Raw genomic sequence first — 24934 nt, 5'->3', positions numbered from 1 at the left:
TAATGTCAGCAGAGAAACTATGTTCTCTGTCAGATCCAATTAACTTTCTTTTTTTAGTAATAAACCTACCTTTATTCCTGGGCATATATTTTGATTACAACCACAAGAGTGTGGCCCCATCTGAGATTTATGGTCATTAACTTAAACTGCAATTTTGTGCTTCTGTCTAGTGACTTTTTGATATTTAGGGAGCAGGAATGGAGAAAGACAGCAATGTGACCAGGGTTAGTTAGTATTCTGCCAATGAAGGAGGGGGGAAGAGAGAAGATACGTGCAAGAAAGTAAATATCATGACAAACTATGGAAGCTAAGTTAAAAAGTAGACAAGCGGAGACACAAGGGTGCAACCAAGTGATAGTGTCAAATTACTGAAGGTCAAAATAAGGATGAATTTTAGAATAGGGGTAAATGAACTGAGGAATGTAGTCAGAAAATGGAATGATTTAAAGCAAGATTTTAGAGATGGTGAAGGTATTGATGATAAGATCTAAATTATTATCTTAGAAGCATGTATCTGAGCCAAAGTGGAGGACAGGATAATTAGAGAGAGATTGGGGGACAAAGATGCCAGGTTATTGAATGAATCACCAGTGTAGATTTTTTTGTTGGATACCACTAAGAATGACAACACGAACAGTAGTAGCAGAAAGGACAATGGGCCTGACACTAAAACCTTCAGTGGCTAAAGCCAGATAAATAAGGCGGGTACAAGATGACTAACAACATAAGGAGAGGTAGTTAAGTTGAATAGGCTGATGGCAAGGGCTTCAGGAGAGTTGATAGGTAAAAATCATTTGTGTAAAAAGTTTTTAAAAACAAATGCTTAAAAAAACACATACAAATAAATTATTTACGAACTGAATATGTAGTATGAACATGGACTGGAAACATACAACAAAATTCAAAATTGTAGTTGCCTAAGAAGAGACGGGAATGATAATAGAACATTATGATAAAGTTGAACTAGCAAGGTAAATGTCAACTTTTTTACAATGCTTTATTAGTTCAATAATATATGAAAGGAAAAAAAGAAATACCCTACCTATGCCTACAACAAACCATTATTTCATTACTATTCTTTAAAGACTAGCTCTTCTATTTTTAAAATGTCATTATTATAAATAAAAAGGGAAACTGTAATTCAATGAAAAACATTTTTTTTTTCCAGTTCAATATATTTGTAAGAAGCAGCCTGGCTATTTGCATATTTGGCCATGAACAGGACACCAATTATCAATTTGTGGAACAACTGTTACAAATGTGCAGTTTTCTCTCTTTTTTTCCATCCCTCACCCTCCTCCATTTTGGCAACCATCAGCTCGTTCTCTATATCTATGGGTCTGTTTCTGCTTTATTTTATTCAATTGGTTTTTTGTTTGTTTCTTAGATTCCACATATAAGAGAAATCATACAGTATTTGTCTTTTTCTGTCTGACTTATTTCACTTTGCATAATACCCTCTGGATTCATCCATGTTATCATAAATGGAAAGATTTCATTATTTCTTATTGCTGAGTAACACATATAGGTGTCTTGAACAGATAAAGCAGTATAATAAATAATTGAGAATGATACTTACATTGGTGAATAAAATAGCTTATTACTGAATTCACATTTCTAATCACAAATAAAAATATATGAAGCCCTTATATAAAGTTTGTGTGCAAGATCAACTGAGTATAAGAATTTTAAACAAGGAGCAAAGTTCTTTTCTGACACAAATGAAATGTAAGACATCATCCCTGTACATTAGAGACTGAATGCTATTAGTGAAATAATTTAGTCATACTTGAGTAATTAATAACTCAATGAGCAGATAAAAAGATGTATCACTGGAGGACAGCATATATATTTCAAAATATAATTTGTATTTAACTTATAATGATTAGTGATGGTAATGAACTTTGACAAGTTTAAAAATGAAAACACTGCCACTTAAAAAATCAAAATATCTCCAAAATTCTACAATTTAAAAAGGAAAACTTGGAAACGCAGATTACAGAGAGTACATTTAAGATCTTTATTACACATGGGTGCTTCTTATATTAACTCAATGCACCAAACAAATAAAACTTCCATTTTTCAACCAACTCAAATATATTTAAATCTCATCTCAGTTTGTACATTAAAAAAATTGGAAAACAAAATTATGTAAGTACTTTCCTAACAATTCAATCCTAGGCAACAAATGTACTGCACACAAATATAAGTTAGGCAATACACTAGGACCTTGAAGTATAAAGATTATATCTATGTGCACACAGTTGAGAGTATAGAAATGCCCAAGTTTTAGAAATGCTGTATTTTAATGTTTCTCAAAGTGCAGTCCCTGAACTAGCAGTGCCAGAAGCATCAGAATTACCTTGCTTGTTAAATTTCTGTACACCATCCCAAAACAAGAATTTGAATTATTTGCAAATACCTTTGGTAGCTATTATTTACATAAATTTTGAGAATCAATGCTTTAAATGTTAAAACAATAACTGCTGTTATAAAATAGTAAAAGTGAAAAAAGCCCCCCCCCCCGCCATTATGAAGATTCTGTCTTAAAAGTGATTTTTAAAATCTATTAGGTTAAAATATTTAATAATTCCTTTAAAAATATTTGTACAATAGCATAGATTAAAGCAAACAGACTTACAGGTGGTGATATCAGGTGGTGCGTAGCCATCATTCATATACATACTTGTGGGTTTTGCCACTTTCAAGTAAACAAAATCAGATGTGTTCTTTAAGGCAGTTACTGCTTCTTCATGAGTAACTTCTTCTAAACACACACTATTCACCTAAAAGAAAACCCCAAAAACATTTATTTTAAGACATTTTACTTTCTGCTTTTTGGTTATAAACAATTATATCTAAAAATAGGGAAAATGCAGGACTGATTTAAGGAATATAAAGGTATGTGAAAATACCCATTTTTATTCTTTATGATATTAGAAAGTTATGATAAATGAAATTGTTTATGTATGTTAATAAAATAACCAACCTTGATTCCTGTCTCTATTCCTCCCAATCCCCCAAACCTGAACCTCCTTCTACTCTTAAGCACTTAGGAATGAGTGGGTATATTTTAGATTTTATTTTTCTTAAAGAAAAGACCATGTTAAAGTTTTTGTTCTGCAACTGGATTTTTAATCTTAGAGATCATTCAATGTTGGGACATATAGAATTACCTCATTTAAAAAACTGTTTCATAGCACTCCATTGTGTAGTTATATCATCATTTATTAAGCCATTCCAATCTTAATAGATATTTAAACTGTTTTTCTAAGTAAATGGCTTTAGTAAGTTTATACCCACTACCATAGTATGTGAGAGCGCTCATCTACTCAGACCTTTGCAAACACTGAATACTATCAATTTATTAAAAAGCCCGCAAAATGATCCATGTTTAATTTGTGTATCATTATATTTAAATTTGTATTTCCATTGTTAATAGTTAATTTGAGATTTTTTCAATTATTTATTGTCATCTATATTCTGAATAAGAACAGAATTGTCATCTATATTCTGAATAAGAACAGAATTGATTTTTAGGTAGTGATAGTATATTCTGCAAGCTTGCTGAACTTGTTTATTAGTTTTATTAGTAGATTCCTTAGGATTTTCAATATGCAATATGATGTATTCTGCAAATATAGGTTTACTTCTTCCTTCCCAATCTGAATGTCCTTTTCTTTTCTTATTGCCCTGGCTATCAGCACAACGTTGAATACAAATGGTAGTCTGTGTCTTTCTAGGAAATTTGTCAATTTCATCTAAGTTATCTAATGTGTTGGCATACAGTTGTTCATAAATGAAAGTACTCCCTTATAGCCTCTTTCACTCCTACTTTTAGAAATTTGAGTCTTCTTTTTTACTAGCTAAAGGTTTGTCAATTTTGTTGACCTTTCAAAGAACCAAGTTTTGATTTTGTTGATCTTGTCTATGGTTTTCCTATTCCCTCTTTCATTAATTTCTGCTCGAATTTTTATTATTTTCTTCCCTCCTACTAGCTTTAGGTTTAGATTGCTCTTCTTTTTGGTAAAATTTGTTTTGCCAAAGAAATAAAACACTATAAATGTGTCTAGGATTTTAAATTACAATTTATTAAACAAATACAGAGGGTGCCAAAAAAATTTCTACACATTTTAAGAAAGGAAAAAGCCATATTAAAATTGTAATACTCAATATATACTGATAACAAAAGATGAATACAAGTTATGTGTATACATATTTTGCACCTCCGGTGTTCATTTTAGTATATTTTTCATTGCCTTAATTTGTACCTTTATAATCAATAGTAGGAGGGTTTCTAATGCTTTCACAAAAATTTCTAAAGGTCACAGAACAACTGTAACTTTCCCCATTGATTATTGCTTTGCAGGGTTTCACCTGCATGGTCATTTTCATGGTCCCAAATTACTGTGCATAATGAGGACTACCTACATTTTGAAATACATAGCTGTGGTTAACTGTTCCTTTGGTGGCTTGCAATGAGCCATGCATCTTGTCATTCACACCCTTGTAAAATCCCTTCCTACACTGAGTCTTAGCTAGCTATATAACTAGCTTTAGCCAATGACACATTGGTAACTGTGATGCAGAGAGGATTGATAAATGCCACACACTGGAGCTTGCCTTCTTGGAAAGCTCACTTTTGGTATGTCCCTCTTTGAACCTGGCCACCATTCTGTAAGAAACCAAACGTAGCCACGCGGAGGATTAAACACCTGGCTAACAGCCCCAGTTGAGCTACCAGCTGACAGCCAACAACAAGCTGTCCGCCATATGTGAGCCAACTTGGAAACAGGTCCCTGTCCAAACTGAGCCACCCTAGTTGAAATTATGTTGTCCTGGCCAAACCCTACTCAAATTGAAAAAGTGTAGGCAAATCAATGATTGTTGTTGCTTTAGCCACTAGTTTTTGTGGGTTTTTGTTTTTTTAAAGATTTTTATTGGGTAATTGGGGGGATGGGAACAGTGCTGGGGAATTGGGGGAAGGGGAACAGACAGGTTGCTGTCGTTTTGTTCTTCAGTCCAGTTGTGGAGGGCGTTGCTTCACTGGCCCAAGTTGGCACCATCATTGCGCTCTTCCCAGGCGAGGCACACCAGTCGCCGGCTTCTGGACAGCCGCTCACTGCGGCTGCTGTCCGCTCACACTGGCTGCTGGCTACACACGGTAGCCCACGGCAACCCACTGCCACAGGGACTGCAGCCTACACCATCGCCGGCGACTCACGGCAGCCCAGCTCCAGGTTGAGCCGTTGTTCAGCATCTCAGCTGTGGAGGGCAGTGTCACTGGCCCTCATATGTGGGATCCGAACCGGAGCCCTCTGGCATCCCAAGCCAGTTCTTAACCATCATGCCACTCGGCCGGCCCTTTTGTGGGTTTTTGTAGGCAGCATTAGATAACTGATAAAACAGCTAGCAAGATTTGCTAAGGAATTCAATGTGGAGTGTGATAGAAAGAAGACTATCCTAAAGTTTTAGATTTGGGCAAATAGAAGGATAAAGTTCCCATTTAATGAGATGCGAAGACTGTACAAGGATTTGGAGGCAAGATGGGGAGGGACTCAGAAGTTCATTTTTAGATGTATTAAATTTGAGATGACTCTTGAGACATACAAAAGGAGACCAGATAAAATCTCTTAGGGCCTTTCAAGTGTTTTCACAAGAACCAATGTTAAAAATTTTTACAATTCAGCCAAGCACAAAAGGGGTGTGTGTGTATGTGTGTAAAAATGAATAACTAAAGTTCAGAAAATACTTATCCCTATCCCGTGCAGATGAGACCCAGTAAGTTATCAGACCATGGATCAAAGAGATAAGAGAAAATATACAAGGACTGAGTCCTGGATCACTTCAATGTTTAAGAGGTTAGAGAGAAGATGCACCAAAAATGAGAATAAGACATGACTAGTAAGGTAAGAGAAATACCAAGATAGAGGATGAATGTTCGACAAAATGCAAAAAATGTTTGAAGAAAGAAGGTGTGTCAAATGCTTGGTATGTCAATTAAGATGAGAACTAAGAATTGAATAATTACAGTGGAATTATGATAACAAAAGCTTCACTAAATGGTAAATCAGCATAAATTGCTGGTTCCCTACCACTAAAATTAATTCTGAGGAAACCAAAAAGGAAAACATAGTCTCCACAAGTGATAATGAGGGGATGCTTGTTATAGCTTGGGGAAAAGAATGGCAAGTCACAGCTGCGAGTTAGAGAAAAGCATTTCAAGGTCAGCTCCTTTCTTTTCCCCCATCATTAACTCAAAAATAATCAGTCTATCTCTTTGCTGCAACAATAGACAGTACTGGACAGTATACAGAACAAAGGAATTGTTTATATGGAAGTATAACATTTTACAAGCAGTTTGGAAAACAATATGTTTTTGTTATAATGTTATTGATACCACATGATCCATTAAATTCTTAGCGAAATAGCTAATTGAAACTCTGGTATCCTGTATATGTTCACCAGAACACACACAACACAGCAGGTTTTCCTAGCAGACTTATTCACAATACCCCCAATGCCCCAAAAGAAAAAGATAAAAAAGAAAAGAAATAACCCAACTTACTACTATATCAGACCTAATTTATGTGCCTTTTCAGAGTCACTTGAGCCTATTTGCCCACTAGGCCTTGCTTGGCTACTTGCTTCCTGGCTGCTGTTCTTCTCACCTTGTCTCCTACCATTACCAGCTCTTTGAACCTTTTCTGGGGTAAAGGCGGCTTGGGCATGGCTGATGTGTACCACATTGTGGTCTAGTCCCAGAATAGAATATTATTTTGTAGAGGTGAAATGAATAAACTTCAGTTATAGGTAACAATATGGATAAGTTGCAGTAAACAGAATATTTAGTGAAAAAAGTATTAAAATGCTATATATAGCACAAAATCCTTTTTAAAAATTTCAAAACAAATATACTAAACAAAATATTCAGGCATATATATGTGATTAAATAATTTTTAAAAAGCAAAGGAATGAGAAACACTAATTGTTGATCTTCTAGTTCTTGTATCAGGTAATGATATTAGTAGTTTTCATTATATTACAAATAAAATAATTTAAGTGCAAAAATAAAAAGGAAAAAAGGTTACAAGAGAGGATGACACTGTGTCATGAACCTAAGGATTATAATTAAATAATTCTGTGCATTCAACAAAATGCACAGAATTCAACAAAAAAATATAAGAAAAAAAAAAGAAAATAATAAAAGTAAAAGGGGGGGAGCTCCAGAAAAAAAATGAAATGGAAAATAAAAATAATACCATCCTGGGAAAAACACATTGTTCCCAAATAAAAGTTAAAAAAAAAAAAAGACGCAATCAAAATTCTGTTGGAATTAATCAACAAATCCAGTAAAGTTGCAGGATATTACAGAATTGTATACCTGAAACCTATGTAACTTTACTAACAACTGTCACCCCAATAAACTCCAATTAAAAAAAAAAAGATAATGCCAAGAATCATTTTTTCAGGTTTCAAGTAAGGAAGGCAAGTATTCATTCATTTAAATATTTTTGGCAATTAGAAATTCCAGTGTCTGTCAGAAAAAAAAAAGGACATTATCAAAATGATTTTTAAAGGAGATCCAAGATGGCGAAGTAGATCAACACTGTGCCTACTTCCTTCCATGAAAACATTAAAATTACAACTAAATTATAGAACATCTGAAGTCTCTAGCTGAACAGAAGTTTTATAACTAAGGATATAAAGCCATGTCGAGACTGGTAGGAGGGGTGGAGAGGCGAAATGAGCTGGCCCCAAACCTCTGTGTGGTGGTTGAGAATCAGAAAGGATACCTCAGCTACAAAGGTTTCCTCTGGAGTAGCGAGAGGCCCCAGTCCCCACACCAGGCTCCCCCACCTGGAGTAGAGGTGCTGGGAAGAAAAGTCCCCACAACATCTGGCTCTGAAAAACAGTAGGGTTTGTAAATATCTGGGTGGGATGGAAAACTAGGGGAAACCCAGGCGTCCTCTTAAAGGGCCTGTGCACAGACTCACACACTCACAGTCACTAACCCTGGGCTGTGGTGGAAAGATGGTGGTTCAGGGCACATTGGAGGCATACCGGAGGTGGAGGGGTAGAGGACTGAATGAGGTGTGTGGCTTCTGTGCAAGGGCTAGAGGACAGTTGCCATTTTCCCTGTGTAAGGTTTTCCTCCTGTGCAGCTGGCAGATGGGCAGCATCTTTCCCGTGTTGAGCCCTCCCCCATATAGCTAAAAAGGAATCTGAATTGGTCTGGTGAGCTCCTCTGGAACCCCACCCAACTCAACTCCCACAGTGCCAGGGGCACTTTCTTGGCAAACAGCCCACCCCACCCATATTGCATTCACCCAACTTGTGTACTGCACAAGGCTTTATCAGTGGCTGAAACTTAAGGGACTGGGCAGGTGGGAGCAGGTCTCAGGGTGTCCTGAGGCTTGTTGTGGAGCTACCCCAGGCTCAGTACTGGTGGCAGCTGTCCTCGGTTGGCAGCACGGCCTCTCTCACGCGCCTCCAGGTTTAGAACAGGCAGTGAGCAACCACACATCACTTTATAGCTCCTACCAAGTAGTCCCTGGACAGTCATAGGCAGTGGGTGACCTGGGCCTACACTAGGGCCCCTCCCAAGGAGCCCCAGAATCAATATACTTGGAGGTTGGCTTCAGACCACAGCAGAGCACCACCCAATTTACCCCACAAGTGGCACACCCAAAAGGCAGTCTCAACTGGCACCAGAGCTCACTGGGGCAAATCCCGCACAGTAGCCTATAAGCTGTGAATGGGGTCAAACCCCACAGCCAATCAGCCCGAAGACCAATCCCACTCACTAACATGACAATAGCAATCAAGACTCAACTATAATGGGAAGGCAAACACAACCCACACAAGGGACACTTCTGGAGCACCTGAAGCAGGTAACCTGGGAAACTGCCAGGGCCCCACAGGGCACCTACTACATAAGGCCACCTGGCCAAGACTGGTAGACATAGCAGATCTACCTAATACATAGAAATAAACACAGAGATGCAAAATGAGGAAACAAAAATTTATCCCAAATGAAAGAACAGGAGAAAACGCCAGAAAAGAACTAAACAAAATGGAGGCAAGCAACCTACCAGATACAGAGTTTAAAACAATGGTTATAAGGATGTTCAAGAAACTTAGTGAGAACTTTAACAAGGAGATAGCAAGCATAAGAAAGGGCATATAAATCATAAAAAAGAACTAATAAGAAGTGAAGAATGCAATAACTAAAATGAAGAATGCACTAGAAGGAATCACCAGCAGACTAGATGAAGCAGAGGATCGAATCAGCGATTTAGAAGAAAATGTAGAAGAAAACACCTAATTTGGACAGCAAAAAGAAAAACGAATCCAAAAAAATGAGGATAGTTTAAGGGGGGTCTCTGAAACAGTATCAACCATACCAACATTTGCATTTTAGGGGTACTAGAAGGAGAGAGAGAGAGCAAGGAATTTAAAACCTTTTTGAAGAAATAATGATGAAAACTTCCCTAATGTGGCAAAGGAAATAGACATACAAGTCCATAAAGTGTAGTGAGTCCCAAACAAGATGAACCCAAATAGGCCCACCCCAAGACACATCATCATTCAAATGCCAAAGGTTAAAGACAAAGACAGAATCCTAAAAACAGAAAAAAAAAAAAAAAAAAAAAAGGCAACCAGTAACTTATAAGGGAGTGCCCATAACATTTTCAGCTGATTTTTCAACAGAAACTTTGCAGGCTAGAAGGGATACATATGGAATATTCAACATGATGAAAAGCAAGGACCTACAACCAAGGGTACTCTACTGAACAAGGCTATCATTTAAAATCAAAGGACAGATAAAGAGCTTCCCAGACAAGGAAAAGCTAAAGAGGCACATCACCACTAAGCCAGTATTACAAAGAATATTAGAGGGAATCCTAAGCAGAGGAAATAAAAGATCAAAATTATGAAAAATAAAATGGCAATAGCTACATATCTATCAATAATTACTTTCAGTGTAAATGGATTAAATGCTCCAATCAAAAGACAAGGGGCTGAATGGATAAGAAAATAAAACCCTTATACATGCTGCCTACAAGAAACTCACTTCAGATGGAAAGACACACACAGACGAAAAGTAAAGGGATGGAAAAAGTTATTTAATGGAATTGGGAGGGGGAAGGGAAGCTGGGGTAGCAAGGCTTATACCAGACAAAAGAGACTCTAAAACAAAAGTTATTACAAGAGACAAAGAAGTCCCCAGTAATCCCACTTCTGGTATTTATCTGATGAAACCCAAAACACTATTTCAAAGGGACTGTGTATCCCTATGTTAATTGCAGGATTACTTACAAATAGTCAAGATATGGAGGCAACCTGGGTGTCCATCAATGGATGAATAGATAAAGAGGTGGTACAGGTATACAATGGAATATTACTTAGCCATAAAAATGAATGAAATCTTGCCATCTGTAACAACATGGATGGACCTAGAGGGTACTGTGATGAGTGGAGTAAGTCAGACAGAGAAAGACAACTGTCATGTGATTTCATCTATATGTGGAATCTAATGAACTAAATGAACAAACAAAACAGAAACAGACTCATAGATACAGAGAACATTTTAAAGGCTGCCAGGTAGGAAGGGAATCAGGGGTGTGTCTGAAAAAAGGGGAAGGGATTAAGAAGTACCAATTGGTTGTTAAAAAGTAGTTATGGGGATGTAGGGTATAGCATAAGGAGTATACTCAATAATGTAAAAACTACGTATGGTGTCAGATGGGTGCTAGATTTGTTGGGGTGATAGATGGGATGGACTTGGGGGCAGGGTGAAAAAGGTGAAGGGATTAAGAAGCTGAAATTGGTAGTTACAAGATAGTGATGGGGATGTAAAGTAAAGCATAGGGAATACAGTCGATGATATGGTAATAGCTATGTATGGTGCCAAGTGGGTACTAGACTAGTCAGGGGGATCACGTCTTAAATTATATAAATGTCTAATCACTATGCTGTATATCTGAAATTAATACAAAATTATTTTGAATGTCAAAAAAATTTTACATGGAATTTTAAAATAAAATTTCAAAGAAAAAAAATGATTTTTAAAACAATTGATTTCTTATACTTACTGCTAAAAGTTTATCTCCAATCTGAAGTTTACCATCTTTATGTGCTGCACCTCCTTCAATTATTTTGGTTACATAGATGCTATTATCCCCAGGAATATGTTGATTTCCAACCCCTCCAGCAATGCTGAACCCAAGACCTGTTTGGAAAACACTAGTTATAGAATCTCATCCATAAATGTAAACTTAAGTCCAGAAAGAAATGGTTGAAAAACAGAAGGTGATAATTTCATCACACTAATATTTTTAAAATAGAAAAGAATCTATTTACCTACTTTTAAATTTGTAAGTATTTGTTCTGCAACCAGGCAAGAATTATAAATATAGGTGTTTCTACAGTTACAAGTAAGTTCCTTTTTTTTCCTCCCAGGTTAGTCTTAAAGTATCTTTGTAGATGCATTTGTTAGTTCAAAGATACATTGTAAAATTTTGTTTCATTTTTGCTTCCATATAATGTGCTTCTTACTAACACTTTTAATACTGTTGCAAGTTTAAAACAATTGAGAACAAATAATAAAAAGGTCTGTTTTGGTGAGAACAGACTTCAGAAACCTGGATACTTTGGTATATTTCCAATATTTTATGAATTAATTTTAAATAAGGCATTTCTTTAATTCATAAATTCCATAGCTTCAGTACCAAATTTGCAGCTCTCTATTCCTTTTTTCATGTTAGAGTACCACCTCTTCAATGAAGTCACAAATTAGAATCAATATATCTATTTATCCTCAATCCTGTCAATGTTTTCTTTTTTTCCATCAATGTTTTCAAAATTCAGAAATCACATTTTAACAGTCCTTATTGCAGATGTAACTGCTAAAGACACACTCATATTTTCTGCTTTTAACTTAGTCTCTATACCTGCATTAAGCATAGTTTGTGGATTAATGATTATAAATTAATATCCACATTATCCATGCCTTTAAAATATTTAAGTAGATTTCTACTTAAGACAAATATCAGTAGAAACAGCAGAAATTCTAAAAATTCACACAAGTTCTGTAGATTACCAGCATTGATAATCTTAGAATGTGTGTCATAAATAACTTCACAGGTATATTTAATCAGAGATTTCTTACTTAATTGTTCTTAGTTTGATTTATTTTATACCTTTAGGACCTTTAATGAGCTTTATTTCCATTATTTTTTCTGATACCGGTTTCCGTCTTTTTACGTACAAGCGTACTATAGACCCTGCTTCTTTCAATGCTTCAACTGCTTTGCTATGTGTTACATCACGGACATCTACTTCATTTACTCGTAATATACAGTCATTGACCCTGAGGGGAAAAAAATTAAAAATTTAAATATCCATTTTCACTTTGCCCATTTTTTCTTATCCTTTAATTTTTAAGGAAAAGAGAATTATTATTAGAAAAATATATATGAAGAAACTGCATGTTAATTTCCAATGTATCAAATACTCATATAAATTAATACAAACATTTCCCAATAGACGGCAAAAAAAAAACAGTGCAAATAATGGATTATACAAAAATATTAAATAATGACAGATGCAATTTGTATGCTTATCATATGTAGGCCTTAAGATACTTTAGAAAAATAGAAAATATTTAGCATTAACCACATGCCAGGTACTTCTTTTAGTACTTAACCCTTACAACAACTTGTTTTAAGATAGATATATATTTATATCCCTACTTTACAGATGGAGAACGGAGGCACAAAGAGTTTAAATAACTTTTCCACGAGCACCTAGATAATGACTGACACAATTGTGATTCAAAGGTAAGAAAAATGAGGCTCAGACTAAATAACTAGCTTAAGGTCATAGAGATAGTGGCAAAACTGAGATTAATTAATTGATTTAGCCAAAAATATTTTTTATTTGATATCTTAAGAGTTAGTACTATAGATATGTTCCTTAGAGAAACAAATGGAATATATTAATTTTCACATAAGCACAAATTAAAGGCCAGTAACAGAATCAGGAAATGTTTATATTTACATGAAAGGTCAAATTATTAATTTTATATCTAATTTTATTAATATACCACCTGTCATATTCAGTGAGAAGTTTAGAAACTAAAGAGCTGCATGAGGTACCAACAGCCTTAAAATGTTTTTAACAGACCATATGAAATCCTTAGTCCTAATACTTCAGGCTGTCATCATATATTAAACAACAAATAAGGGAATAAAACAAGTGTTATAATCTACGGCCTAAGGAAACAACAAGTATGCTAAAGACATCTTCAGAAATGGAACACCAAATTTAAACAAGAGAGCAATGTTATTTTCATCTATTCAATTAAGAAAATATATTTAAAGTTTGGATAATCTTTACTTTGTGGTATAAAATACAAACCACTGTATCTTAAATAAGTTTTTATACATGTTTCCCACCAGGAAAATAAATGTAAAACATTTTGTGAAGGTATTTGAAAATATAAAGTAAAATTAAATTCCTAAATGAAAGACAGAAATAATGCTTAGAGCACAATTATTCATTCATTTACTATTTGAGCTTCTATCTTATGTTAGTTATTATGATAGTGTTTTTTATTTGTATTTATGCCTTGTTCAATTTGGCTCAAGAAAAATGTACAAAGTAGATTCAGTATCATAACATTAAGTGCAAAACATACCGCAGTCTTCCATCTTGGGCAGCTGCTCCCCCTGCAATAATTTTGGTAATGAAAATACTTGAGTCATCTCCAATATGTGGGTTGTCCGTACCTCCTGCAATGCTGAAACCAAGCCCTGAATTTCCCTGGGGATAGAGGAAAAAAAATTCAAGACTGAATAAGAATTGTCTTTATTGTTAAGTTCCTATTATGATAGGACCTAGAAACTATACTAAAACAGGGAACAAATACATAAAGATATATGTGTAAGGGCATACGAATATTCTAAATTAAGAAATGTAAGGAAAGCTCTTTTTTCTCTATGAAGGATTCAGATTAAGTGAGGCTGAAGAACACATACTGAGTACTTCTGGAGTCTATGGTTCTTTTATTATTATTATTATTATTATTATTATATTATTATTATTATTATGTTTCAGGTGTACAAAACAATGCAATAGTTGTCTTTTTCACCCCTCACAAAGTGACAACCTTCCTCCCCCCATCCAGGGCCTCCCACCCCCGATATCATACATATCTATTACAATTCCATTGACTCCATTCCCACACTCCACTCCATATCCCATGACTATATTATGTATTATAATTGACATATAATATTATTCAGCAGCAGCTTCAGATGTACAGTGCAGTGGTCAGGCCTCTATACCGCCCATGAGGTGGTCTCCCTAACAAGACATGAGTCCATCTGGCCCCCTAAAAAATATTTACATTATTGATTATATTCCTCAAACTGTCTTTTCTATCCCTGAGGCAATATTGTAGTTATATAGTTCTTTCTTAAAAGTATGTGTGTCCTAGGGTTAGTCATCCTTCTGCAGAGGTGGCAGTGCTAGATCTCTTTCCTTTAGACGTCATCTCACTTATGCTTGGTAAAGCAAATCTCTCCTAAGGGAAAAACACCAAGATGACCTTCTGTTGCTATTATTTCTGAGCAGGTAAAACCAATATATAATACTATTTTGTTTTTTTAAAACAGGGGTAAGGGGTGGTGTTTTTCTTCTAACTTTGCCATCAGCTTATTTTAAAATGACCAAATCTTATCTACTAAGTAACAGCTGACATCATCCTTGACTTATTTGACCAAGATACCTGGACTAGCAAAAGGTATTTTTAATACTGAAAGCCCAACCTGAGAACTTAACCTTGGTGAGCTTTCTTGACAGCGAAGTCAATTTGGGAAAACAGCACTACTTTTTGCTTGTTTTACATACTGGATTTACAAATAATATTTGCTTTGAAGAAAGTGTTCTATTACAAAAAGTCTTTAAGGACAATTATTCTAAGCAATTGTATTAAAAAAACATTTATTTTGCAATATTCTAACTCTGGCTTTCAGGCAACTCAAATAAGTGAATATATCTGGACCTATTATTTAACTGTTAGTATTAAATAGCTTAAACATTCACTCTACTATGATGTGTCCTAAAATTCTATTTTAATAAAATATTTTTTTTAAGTCTAAACTCTTCAAAAGTACTAGAATCTCAATAATATCAATAGGTTGTGTAAAGTTATCAAGTTACTCAGGTACTCAAGTTCTTTTTTTTTTAAATTTGCTTTTAAAATAATTAAGATACAACTTACATATAACATTGCTTAAGTTTAAAGTGTACAATGTGTTACTTTAGCTAACACCTCTATTACGTCACATAATTATCATTTCTTTTTTGTAATGATTAACATTTAAGATCTAGTCTCTTAGCAACTTTGAGGTATATAATACAGTCTTGTTGACTATAATCACTATGTGGTGTATTAGATCTCAGGAACTTATTCATCTTCCATTTGCAAATTTGTACCCTTTGATAACATTTCCCCAATTCCTAGTACACACAAGTTCTTTAATCAGTAAAAATATAATGTACAGTCCTGACTAAAAGAATTTAAAAGGCACCAGGAAAAGATGAAAAATTAAGATAAAAAGTTAGAATTATATATCAATGATCTCAATAAAGCTGAAAAAAAGAAAACCCAAACAATAAAATACCATATTGAAATATGTACAATACATTAATACTGTGCTTACTAGAACGTTACTCAGTCACCCACCTCACTTAAACAGGTGATCCAAATTCAGGTAGTAGGCAATAAATATCTATTATACATGTAAAAGACTCTCTAAAGTCTATTTTTACTTAGAGTCTATTCTGGCTTCAAACATAAGCAAATCTAATTATCTAAGATTTTTATCTTAGACATATAGCTACTCAGTTACTCAAGAAATTTACTTGTATGGAACAGTTCATTTCCCAAAAATGCTGGTCAGACAAGGTGTTTTTACTAAATAAAATACAACATCAGCTGAATGCAGATATTCTTAAGGGGAAAATATAACAAGAAAATTTACACATCTGAATTGTATTCTCATTTTCTGACTTGGGGAGTAGATGATAATAAGTTTTTGATAGCGTCTTATCAATTAGAAATATGGTTACTATTTTGCTAGGAAAGAACATTGATACAATGACCAGGTTATTAGGATACTAAACACTTATTTAAAATAAACATTTTATTATAGGAAAAATGAATTAAAAATAAAAATAAAATTAAAAACTGAGAAAAATCTGAGAAACTATCAGTCCAGAGGAGCCTAAGGAGACATGATAACTAAATGTAATGTAGTATTCTGGATCGGTTCCTGGAAGAGAAAAACATTAAAACTAAGGAAATCCAAATAAAGTATATGCTTTAATAATAATGTATTAATATTGGTTCATTAGTTGAAACAAATGGATTCTAGTAATGTAAGATATTAACAATAGGCGAAACTGAGTCCAGAGAAAATGGGAACTCTGTATAACTTTTCTATAAATCTAAAACTATTTTAAATACAAAGTTTATTTTTTAAAAAAGGTTATTAAAGAAAAGCAACATGTTCTGAAAATACCATGGCTAATTTTATGATATATGAACTTATAAAAGAAACAAATATGACAAGATTCAGTTTTTTAATGATCTATTCCCTTGAATTCTATATGAAAGAGCAGCACTGTATATTTAAATAGTTCTTTAAAGCAACAGATTTATGCATAAAAAACTTAAGATAATTAATAGTTTTTACCCTTTCAAGTGTGATTTCTTCATATTCATAATCTGCATCAGTACCATTAACCTAATGGGGAGGAAAAAGTAGCACAGAAATTTAGAGTGTAAAATTTGAAATGGCATGACAATTTTTACATGATTTATTAATGAAAACCTGTTAAATGTGATAGCAACCAAATAATATAGCTTCATTTTAATAATTTTAGGGAACTTTTTCAAGGAATGAAAGAGTACAATGTGATTAAATGAGTTAATATTCATGGTATTATGACTTTCAAAGATAGAAAGGGTACATCCAGCTTTTAATATTATCGAACTCTGACTCTTTTCTCTGCCTTGATCCACACATCTTAAATCAGCTGCCAATTCTTACTGATCTGAATACTTCAATTTTTCTGAAAATCATCACCTCTTCATTCTCATTTCTATTACTTTGGTTCAAACCTTTGTTAATCTCCTCTGGACTACTGCCAATGTAATCTACCTAATCTCTTAGATTATTATTCTCCACTGCCCAAATCATTCTAATGTGTTTTACGCAGATAGATCTTTTTGGAGTCCATGTGTAATAACGTATTTCCTCCAAAATTTTCAGATACTCTCATACAAGGCTTTGTATGAACTGATCCCAATCTATCACTCAGCTTCATTCCTAATAAACATAGTTTACCTATTCATGAGCCTTACATGCCATCAAATTTGAATGATTTGCTCCTTCCTTTACATATCCTGCAAGTTCCCACCTCTGCATCTGTTACTTTAGTGCTTTCTCTGTCACATATTTCACTTACATATTTCATGTCCAAATTTGGTTCACCATTCAAGTTCTTGCTCACATCTTAGAGACCAAGCATTTTCTCTTGATCCTTCCAATTTATTCCCTATTCCCTCCTGGAGGAAATAATTCCCACAGTGAGGGTCATTGCTGAAGGGTGAGTAGTCCTTGGAATCAGATTAACTTGGGTTCGAATCATTGCTTTAACATTTCTGGTGACATGAGGGTGGGCTAAATATTCAATCTAATAAATCAAATAGGGATTGTGATAAACTGAATTTCTCTAGATGTCTCCCATCTTCTATCCTACATGTTCTTTTGCAATATGAATAAACCATCCTATCAAGAGATGTTGAAAGTGTTTTAAAATCAAAATAGTTAATTACCAACTCTGCCATAAGTGAACAAGTGAGGGAGAAAGAAATATGAAGAAAATATTGACAAACATACAAACAAAATTTTGCTTAAGTATGAAATCAGTTTGAAAGGTAACAATGACTGAAAAGAATCTGAAAAAAAAGTATAGAAGAGCATTTTTGGTTTAAGTGTTATTTGAAGTTTTCCCAAATCCCCAAGTATCTGAAACGTCCATATTTGTATACAGCCAAATAAAATATACAGCCAAATAAAATGTTTTAAAGTACAGCCTACAATCAATTACAGTTCAAAAATGGGAGGAAAGGTTTTTACAGCTTATAACATTATGTGTTATTTGATTAAAAAAATGTACGGGCACTACTTCAATATAACAACTCCAAAGACATTTTCCTTTGGGATGAAAAAATGTTACATCAGATTCTGCTGCTCTGGCTATTTATCTTTAAGGGAAAGAGGACTTTTTAACAAAGTAAGTTTAGAGAGAAGCATCAATCACTTTAAAGTTACAAAGTTATAACTATTATTGTAATGTGTAAATATACCCATAAACCTGGTTACTCAATTAGACGTCTAAAATGACTCTTTCAATATATGGCATTGTGTTAGTTGACAGTTGATCAGAAATAGCCGTTAGTAAAAATGAATAATTTTAACTTAAAAAAATAAAACCATACATTTCTATTTCAACATTTCTGCTTTGAGTATGGGGAAAAGAAATAACCAAAAAAGGAAAGTATTGCTTCATTTACTTTTAACTGCAGCTCAGCGATATAACATCATAAGTATAGTATATTAAAGAAATAATGCTGTGATCTTTATATCTGTATCAAAAACTGAACAGGAAAAGCAGTATCATTTAAACGTGGGGGAGAAAAGGAACTTACATAAGTCGGTGTTTCCAAGCTATCTGTATTGACCAGTACTGGAGGAGGGTTTGCCTTAAAGAAAGAATTGTAAATGTGTTAGCTTCAGGAAAATTGAGACATTACATATTTATGTTCACAAATGTTAGGAGTGTATGAAAGATATATTTCTTAATAATCTTTTAAGAGCTTTGCATATGTTAAACAATGAACCCAGTTTCCAGCATCAAATGGAAAGAATTAAGTATAAGCAGTTAAATTAGATTTGCTTTTGGGAAATAGTTATTTCTGCTAAAACAGTCAGCTTTCTTAAGGTTTACAAAGAAGTTCACCAGTCTTCTCAAAAAAATCCACAAATATTCTTTAGTATAATAAAACACCCGAATTACTTAGAAATCGTTAGCTTTTCTGTTCCCAAGGATCCCATGAAGATTCCAATAATTTTATCACCCAGAAAAAAAAAATTCTTGCCCATACTGAATTGTGTTTGAACATGAAAAGACGTCTGCCACGTAAAGAAATCAATCATAAACTTTTAGAAAATTGGAAACCACTTAATGTAAAAGCCCCAATTATTTTCAGCTGCAATTATTGCTTTCCAACTGTTATTCTAGATCACTCACAGAATAACAATGGTTAAAACAACAACAACAATTAAGTTTGGACTGAAAAAAACTTAGTTTTAATCAGGTTTTCTGCTTAAGTTGGAAAGTGATTATTAAGCAGGTGGAATAAAATTTAAAGAATAAAATAAAATACCAAATGACGGAACATATCAAGAATATACCAGAAAAGTGATGTGATACCCCTCAAAATTCTCTTTGTTTTGCATATTTAAAAGTATAAAAGTACCAAATGACATTTTCATAAAATAAAAAAGATGACTATTCTTTATACAAATTTTAGGAGATATGCTTATAAACATTAATAGTTCTTTTACTCCAATTAATAAGGAATTACACATAAAAGCTGTATGAAACAAACATTATATATAGAAAAACCATTTTCTTCCAAGTGTATGGGTTTTCTAAAAAGTAAATATCCAGAGTTCAAATGTTTCACGTTATTTTCAGCAAAGCACTAAATATGGATGATCATATGATAAAATGCTTAAAGACAACACAGTTTCGTGGTTAAATAATTATACAGTATACATTTGGGCTACATGAAGCAACAGGTTAAAAATGAGTAGGTAATACTTTGTTACATATAAGCATGACTTTAATGTACAGCCCTATCTTGAGTATAATAGTCTACCTTCGAATGATTAAGTGAAAACCAAATCTAGAAATAAAAATACTATTTGTAAGACTGCTACTTAAGCAAAGCAAGTCAACTTATAGACATAAGATTTTATGAATATTTGAAATTATTAATTTCCCAACGACCTTTTGAGATTCCTCAAATTGATAATATTTCACTTTATTAAAAAAATTAATGGTACAATTTTATTTTGCTTAAGCAATTACAGAAGATAGCAAGAAAGAACAAGGCTATTTAAAGTTACAAAACAAGTTACATTCTTCAAAAATTATGGCAAGAAAGCCATTTGGTTCCCTCTGCCCATTTATTGCCAAACATACAGTGGAAAAAACTTGTTTTTATCAAAATCTAATTTATACCAAAATTATTACAATGCTAGTTACTCACGAACACGAACTCATTATCATTGTATACAGGTTCACCTTTGATTCTAGTCATATAAAAAAGTCTATCTGATACTGAAACATAGACAAACAAAATGATATAGTGTTAAATTTACTTCAAAATAAAACAATGGAAAGTAAGGAGTAAAAGGGGCTACAGATTATATATAAGAATGAGTACACATGAGTTAATGATTGTTGTAGGTGGTGATTAGTATACACGGGAGTGCACTACACTACTCTCTCTACATTTGAGTATTTTGGAAATCTTTCATAATAAAAAGTAAAACAAAACTTAGATTGAATCAAGTACTTAGTTTGTAAGAAGTTAGTAATTAAGGCACTTGTGGAATATTATACATTACAGTTACTATCAAAATATTAGAATTCACACCATAAAATTGATTTCAATTTTAAAGTTCAGTTCAGAAAAATAATAACATAAGTTAGTAAAAATAATTTGTAACTTTGACTTAAAGAAAATGGTTAGATAAATAATACATGTACAATAAGTTTATTTGTAGATGTATCAGAATTAATATGAATGAGTGATCACACTTGAAAGAAAACCATGGGAATAAGAACTTGAAATTGGACAAACCCCACAAATGTTCACACAGAGGATTATGCAAGAATTTCAACCAAAAGTAACATCAGAATAAGAAAACCTAGCATTCTGAAAAAGACATATCACAAAATATGGTAAAATAAAGGCTCAGTTGGTTAGAGCACGTGCTCTTAACAACAAGGTTACACTGTTCCCTAATAAAGTTAAAGGTTTAAAAAAAAAAGCCTATATATTGGGTTGTCGGAAAAGTCATGATGTATTATTTTTGTTTTTCGTTGCAAAGTGCGTCATGACTTTTCCAACAACCCAATAAATAAAGCTCAAGAGGCATGATTTGAGTGCCTCAAGTTTAGCCATGTAAAATAATAAAATTATTTAAGACTATGTTAATAGGTTGAGAATTAAAACATTTATCTTGGAATAAATTATAACCTTACTTACTAACTTGAGATTTTCTAAATTCCTGTATTATAACATGATATCTGACAAAGTAGTATTCCACAGCTCTCCAATTTGGAGGTGGGAATAGACGTGAATGGGGGAAATACAATTTGAATGGGCTTGGAGGATATGATATACAACTCAGAAAGACACAATGCCCTAGCACCAAAGCTAAAGGACAGGCTACTTCTGAAGGAAGAGATAAAAATTTGCCACAAAAAAGTACCTATTTTCAGACTTGAATGTAAGACCTGAAACCATAAAACTCCTAGAAGAAAATTAGGAAGTAAACTCTCCGACATTACCCTTAGTAATATTTTCCCAGAAATATCCCCTTGGGCAAGGGAAGCAAAAAACGAAAACTAAACAAATGGGACCACATCAAACTAAAAAGTTTTTACACAACAAAGGAAACCATCAACAAAACAAAAAGACATCCTACAAATGGGAGAAGATATTTGCTAATGATACACATGATAAGGAGCTAATATCCAAAATTTATTTAAAAATTTATACACTCAACACCAAAAAACAAACCACCCAATTAAAAAACGGGCAGAGGACATGAAGAGACATATCTCTAAACAGGACATACAGATGGCCAATAGACATGTGAAAAGATGCTCAATGTCACAAATCATCAAGACAAATGCAAATAAAAACCACAATGAGATCCCACCTCACACCTGTCAGAATGGCTATCACCAATAAATCAACAAATAAGTGTTGGCAAGGATGTGGAGAAAAGGGAACCCTTCCTTGTACAAAGGGAACCCTTCCTTGTACACTGTTGGTGGGACTGTAAATTGATGCAGCCACAATGGAAAACAGTATGGAGAGTCCTCAAAATAAAAAAAAATTAAAAAACTACATTATGACCCAGAAATTCCACTCCTGGGTCTTTATCCAATGAAATCCAAAACACTAATTAAAAAAAATATATGCACCCCTATGTTTATTGCAGCATTGTTCACAATAGCCAAGATATGGAAACAATTGAAATGCCCACCAACAGACAATTGGATAAAAAAATTGTGGTACATTTATACAATGGATTATTTCTCTGCTGTAATGGGCCGGCCGAGTGGCGCGATGGTTAAGAACTCGCTTGGGATGCCAGAGGGCCCCGGTTCGGATCCCACATAGGAGGGCCGTTAACCTTGCCCTCCACAGCTAAGATGCTGAACAGCAGCTCAACCTGGAGCTGGGCTGCCCTGAGTCGCCGGCGACGGCGTAGGCTGCTCTCCCTGTGGCAGTGGGTTGCCATGGGCTACCGTGTGTAGCCAGCAGCCAGCGTGAGCGGCCAGCAGCCGCAGTGAGCGGCCGTCCAGAAGCCGGCGGCTGATCTGCCTCGCCCGGGAAGAGCGCAATGACGGTGCCAACTTGGGCCAGTGAAGCAACATCCTCCACAACTAGATTGAAGAACAAAAAAAAAAATGACAGCAACTTGTATGTTCCCCTTCCCCCAGTTCCCCAGCACTGTTCCCATCCCCCCAATTCCCCAATAAAAATCTTAAAAAAAAAAAAAAGTGAAATCTTGCCATTTGCAACAATATGGATTGGACCTAGAGGATATTATGCTAATTGACATAAGTCAGATTGAGAAAGACAAATACCACATGATCTCACTTATATGTGGAATCTAAAGAATAGAATAAATTAGCAAACAGAACAGAAAAACTTGGAGATACAGAGAAAAAAACTGATGGTTGCTAGACAAAAGGCAGGTTGGGGGATGAGGGAGAAAGTGAAGGGATTAGAAAGTACATATTGGTAGTCACAAAACAGTCATGGAGATGTGAAATACAGTATGGGGAACATAATCAATAATGTAAAGATTATGTAGGGTGCCAGTTGAGTACTGGAATTATCGTGGGGATCACTTCATAGATTGTGTAGATGCCTGACCACTGTGCTATACACCTGAAGCTGATGTAGAATAATACTGAATTTCAACTATAATTAAATATGTATATATGAGATACGAGGTGTGACCAAACAATGTGGTGAATGTTTAAAGTAAAAAAAATTATTACAGTAAAAGACACATTGCCATTAATCCCCCTCAAAATACTCCCCCTCGCTTCGAACACACTTATCCCATCATTCTTTTTTTTAAAAAAGATTTTATTGGGGAATTGGGGGAGGGGAACAGCGCTGGGGAATCTGGGGAAGGGGAACAGACAAGTTGCTGTCCTTCTGTTCTTCAGTCTAGTTGTGGAGGATGTCGCTTCACTGGCCCATGTTGGTATTATCATTGCGCTCTTCCCGGGTGAGGCAGATCGGTCGCCGGCCTCTGGATGGCCGCTCACAGAGGCTCTTGGCAGCTAACACCAGCTGCTGGCTGCTCATGCTGCCTGCTAGCCACACACGGTAGCTTATGGCAGCCCACTGCAGCCCTGCTGCAGCCTACGCCGTTGCTGGCGACTCACGGCAGCCCAGCTCCAGGTTGAGCTGTTGTTCGCCATCTTAGCTGTAGACGGCAGTGTCACTGGCCCTCGTGTGGGATCCGAACCGGGCCCTGCTGCTCTGAGCTGGCGTCCCAAGCCAGCTCTTAACCAACGTGCCACTCGGCTGGCCCTATCCCATCATTCTTGCTACTTTCTGAAACAGTTCTGAAAGTCCTCTTTCGTAAGTGTCTTTAGTTGAGCTGTCGTGGCTGCCTCAATGTCCTGAATCATTTTGACTTTGGGTAAGAGCCAGAAGTCACGTGGTGCCAGATTTGTTGAATAAAGTGGATGAGGACACACCATAATGTTTTTATTTGACAGAAACTGCCATACACCAGAAGTGATGTGTGACACAGAGTGTTGTCATGATGGACAATGATTTATGGCACACTTTAAAATACACCTCACGGGCCGGCCGAGTGGCTCAGTTGGTTAAGAGCTCGCTCAAGAGTTTGAGCTCTGAGCAACAGGGTCCCCGGTTTGATTCACGGCCCGAGCTGAGCTGCCGCTGAGCTGCCAACAGGTGGCAGGATGGCTCAGCTAAAAAGAAAAATAATAATAAAAAAATAAAATAAAATACACCTCTCAACCGTAGCTCATGCCCGACTGCACCAAACAAGCTGAAACTTATCACATCCTGTTACTAAGGTTCGATGTGTCTTTTGCATATTGAAGATCCCTGCCTTTCCACTGGATGGCACTCAGCACTAGCATTCACCGTATTTTTTTTTTTTTATCTCAACAGAAGAATGGCTCCGTGTCACACACCGCTTCTAGTATATGGCAATTTCCTTCAAATAAAAACATTACGGTGTGTCCTCATCCACTTATTCAATGGGTCTGGCACAATGCGACTTCTGGCTCTTCCTTAAATTCAAAATGACCATGAAATGGAAACGTTTTGAATAGATTCAGGACACTGAGGCAGCCACAACAGTGCAACTAAAAGACACTAAGAAGGGCCGGCAGAGTGGCTCAGCTGGTTAAAAGCTCGCTTGGGAGCACCAGCTTTGAGCAGCAGGGCTGCGGTTCGGATCCCACATTGAGGGCCAGTGATGCT

At 35.0% G+C, this 24934-nt stretch overlaps 1 protein-coding gene across 17 annotated transcripts in view; it reads right to left on the bottom strand.

Annotated features, from left to right (window-relative positions):
* Nucleotides 1–24934, bottom strand: part of DLG1 (discs large MAGUK scaffold protein 1) — a 248247-nt gene that overhangs the window by 90398 nt on the left and 132915 nt on the right. For all 17 annotated transcript variants that reach the window (XM_019651456.1, XM_019651484.1, XM_019651466.1 and 14 more), the window contains 6 exons: nt 18791–18844; nt 16770–16820; nt 13706–13830; nt 12207–12376; nt 11100–11236; nt 2642–2786 (listed from right to left, as the gene is read on the bottom strand). In XM_019651456.1, coding sequence (XP_019507001.1) covers nt 2642–2786; nt 11100–11236; nt 12207–12376; nt 13706–13830; nt 16770–16820; nt 18791–18844 — 682 coding nt within the window. The remainder of the gene's footprint in view (nt 1–2641; nt 2787–11099; nt 11237–12206; nt 12377–13705; nt 13831–16769; nt 16821–18790; nt 18845–24934) is intronic.

The sequence above is a fragment of the Hipposideros armiger genome, unplaced genomic scaffold (assembly GCF_001890085.2).
Source record: "Hipposideros armiger isolate ML-2016 unplaced genomic scaffold, ASM189008v1 scaffold_8, whole genome shotgun sequence".
Taxonomy (NCBI): domain Eukaryota; kingdom Metazoa; phylum Chordata; class Mammalia; order Chiroptera; family Hipposideridae; genus Hipposideros; species Hipposideros armiger.
Note: the sequence above shows the minus strand (reverse complement) of the source record. Positions and strands in the feature narration are given on the sequence as shown.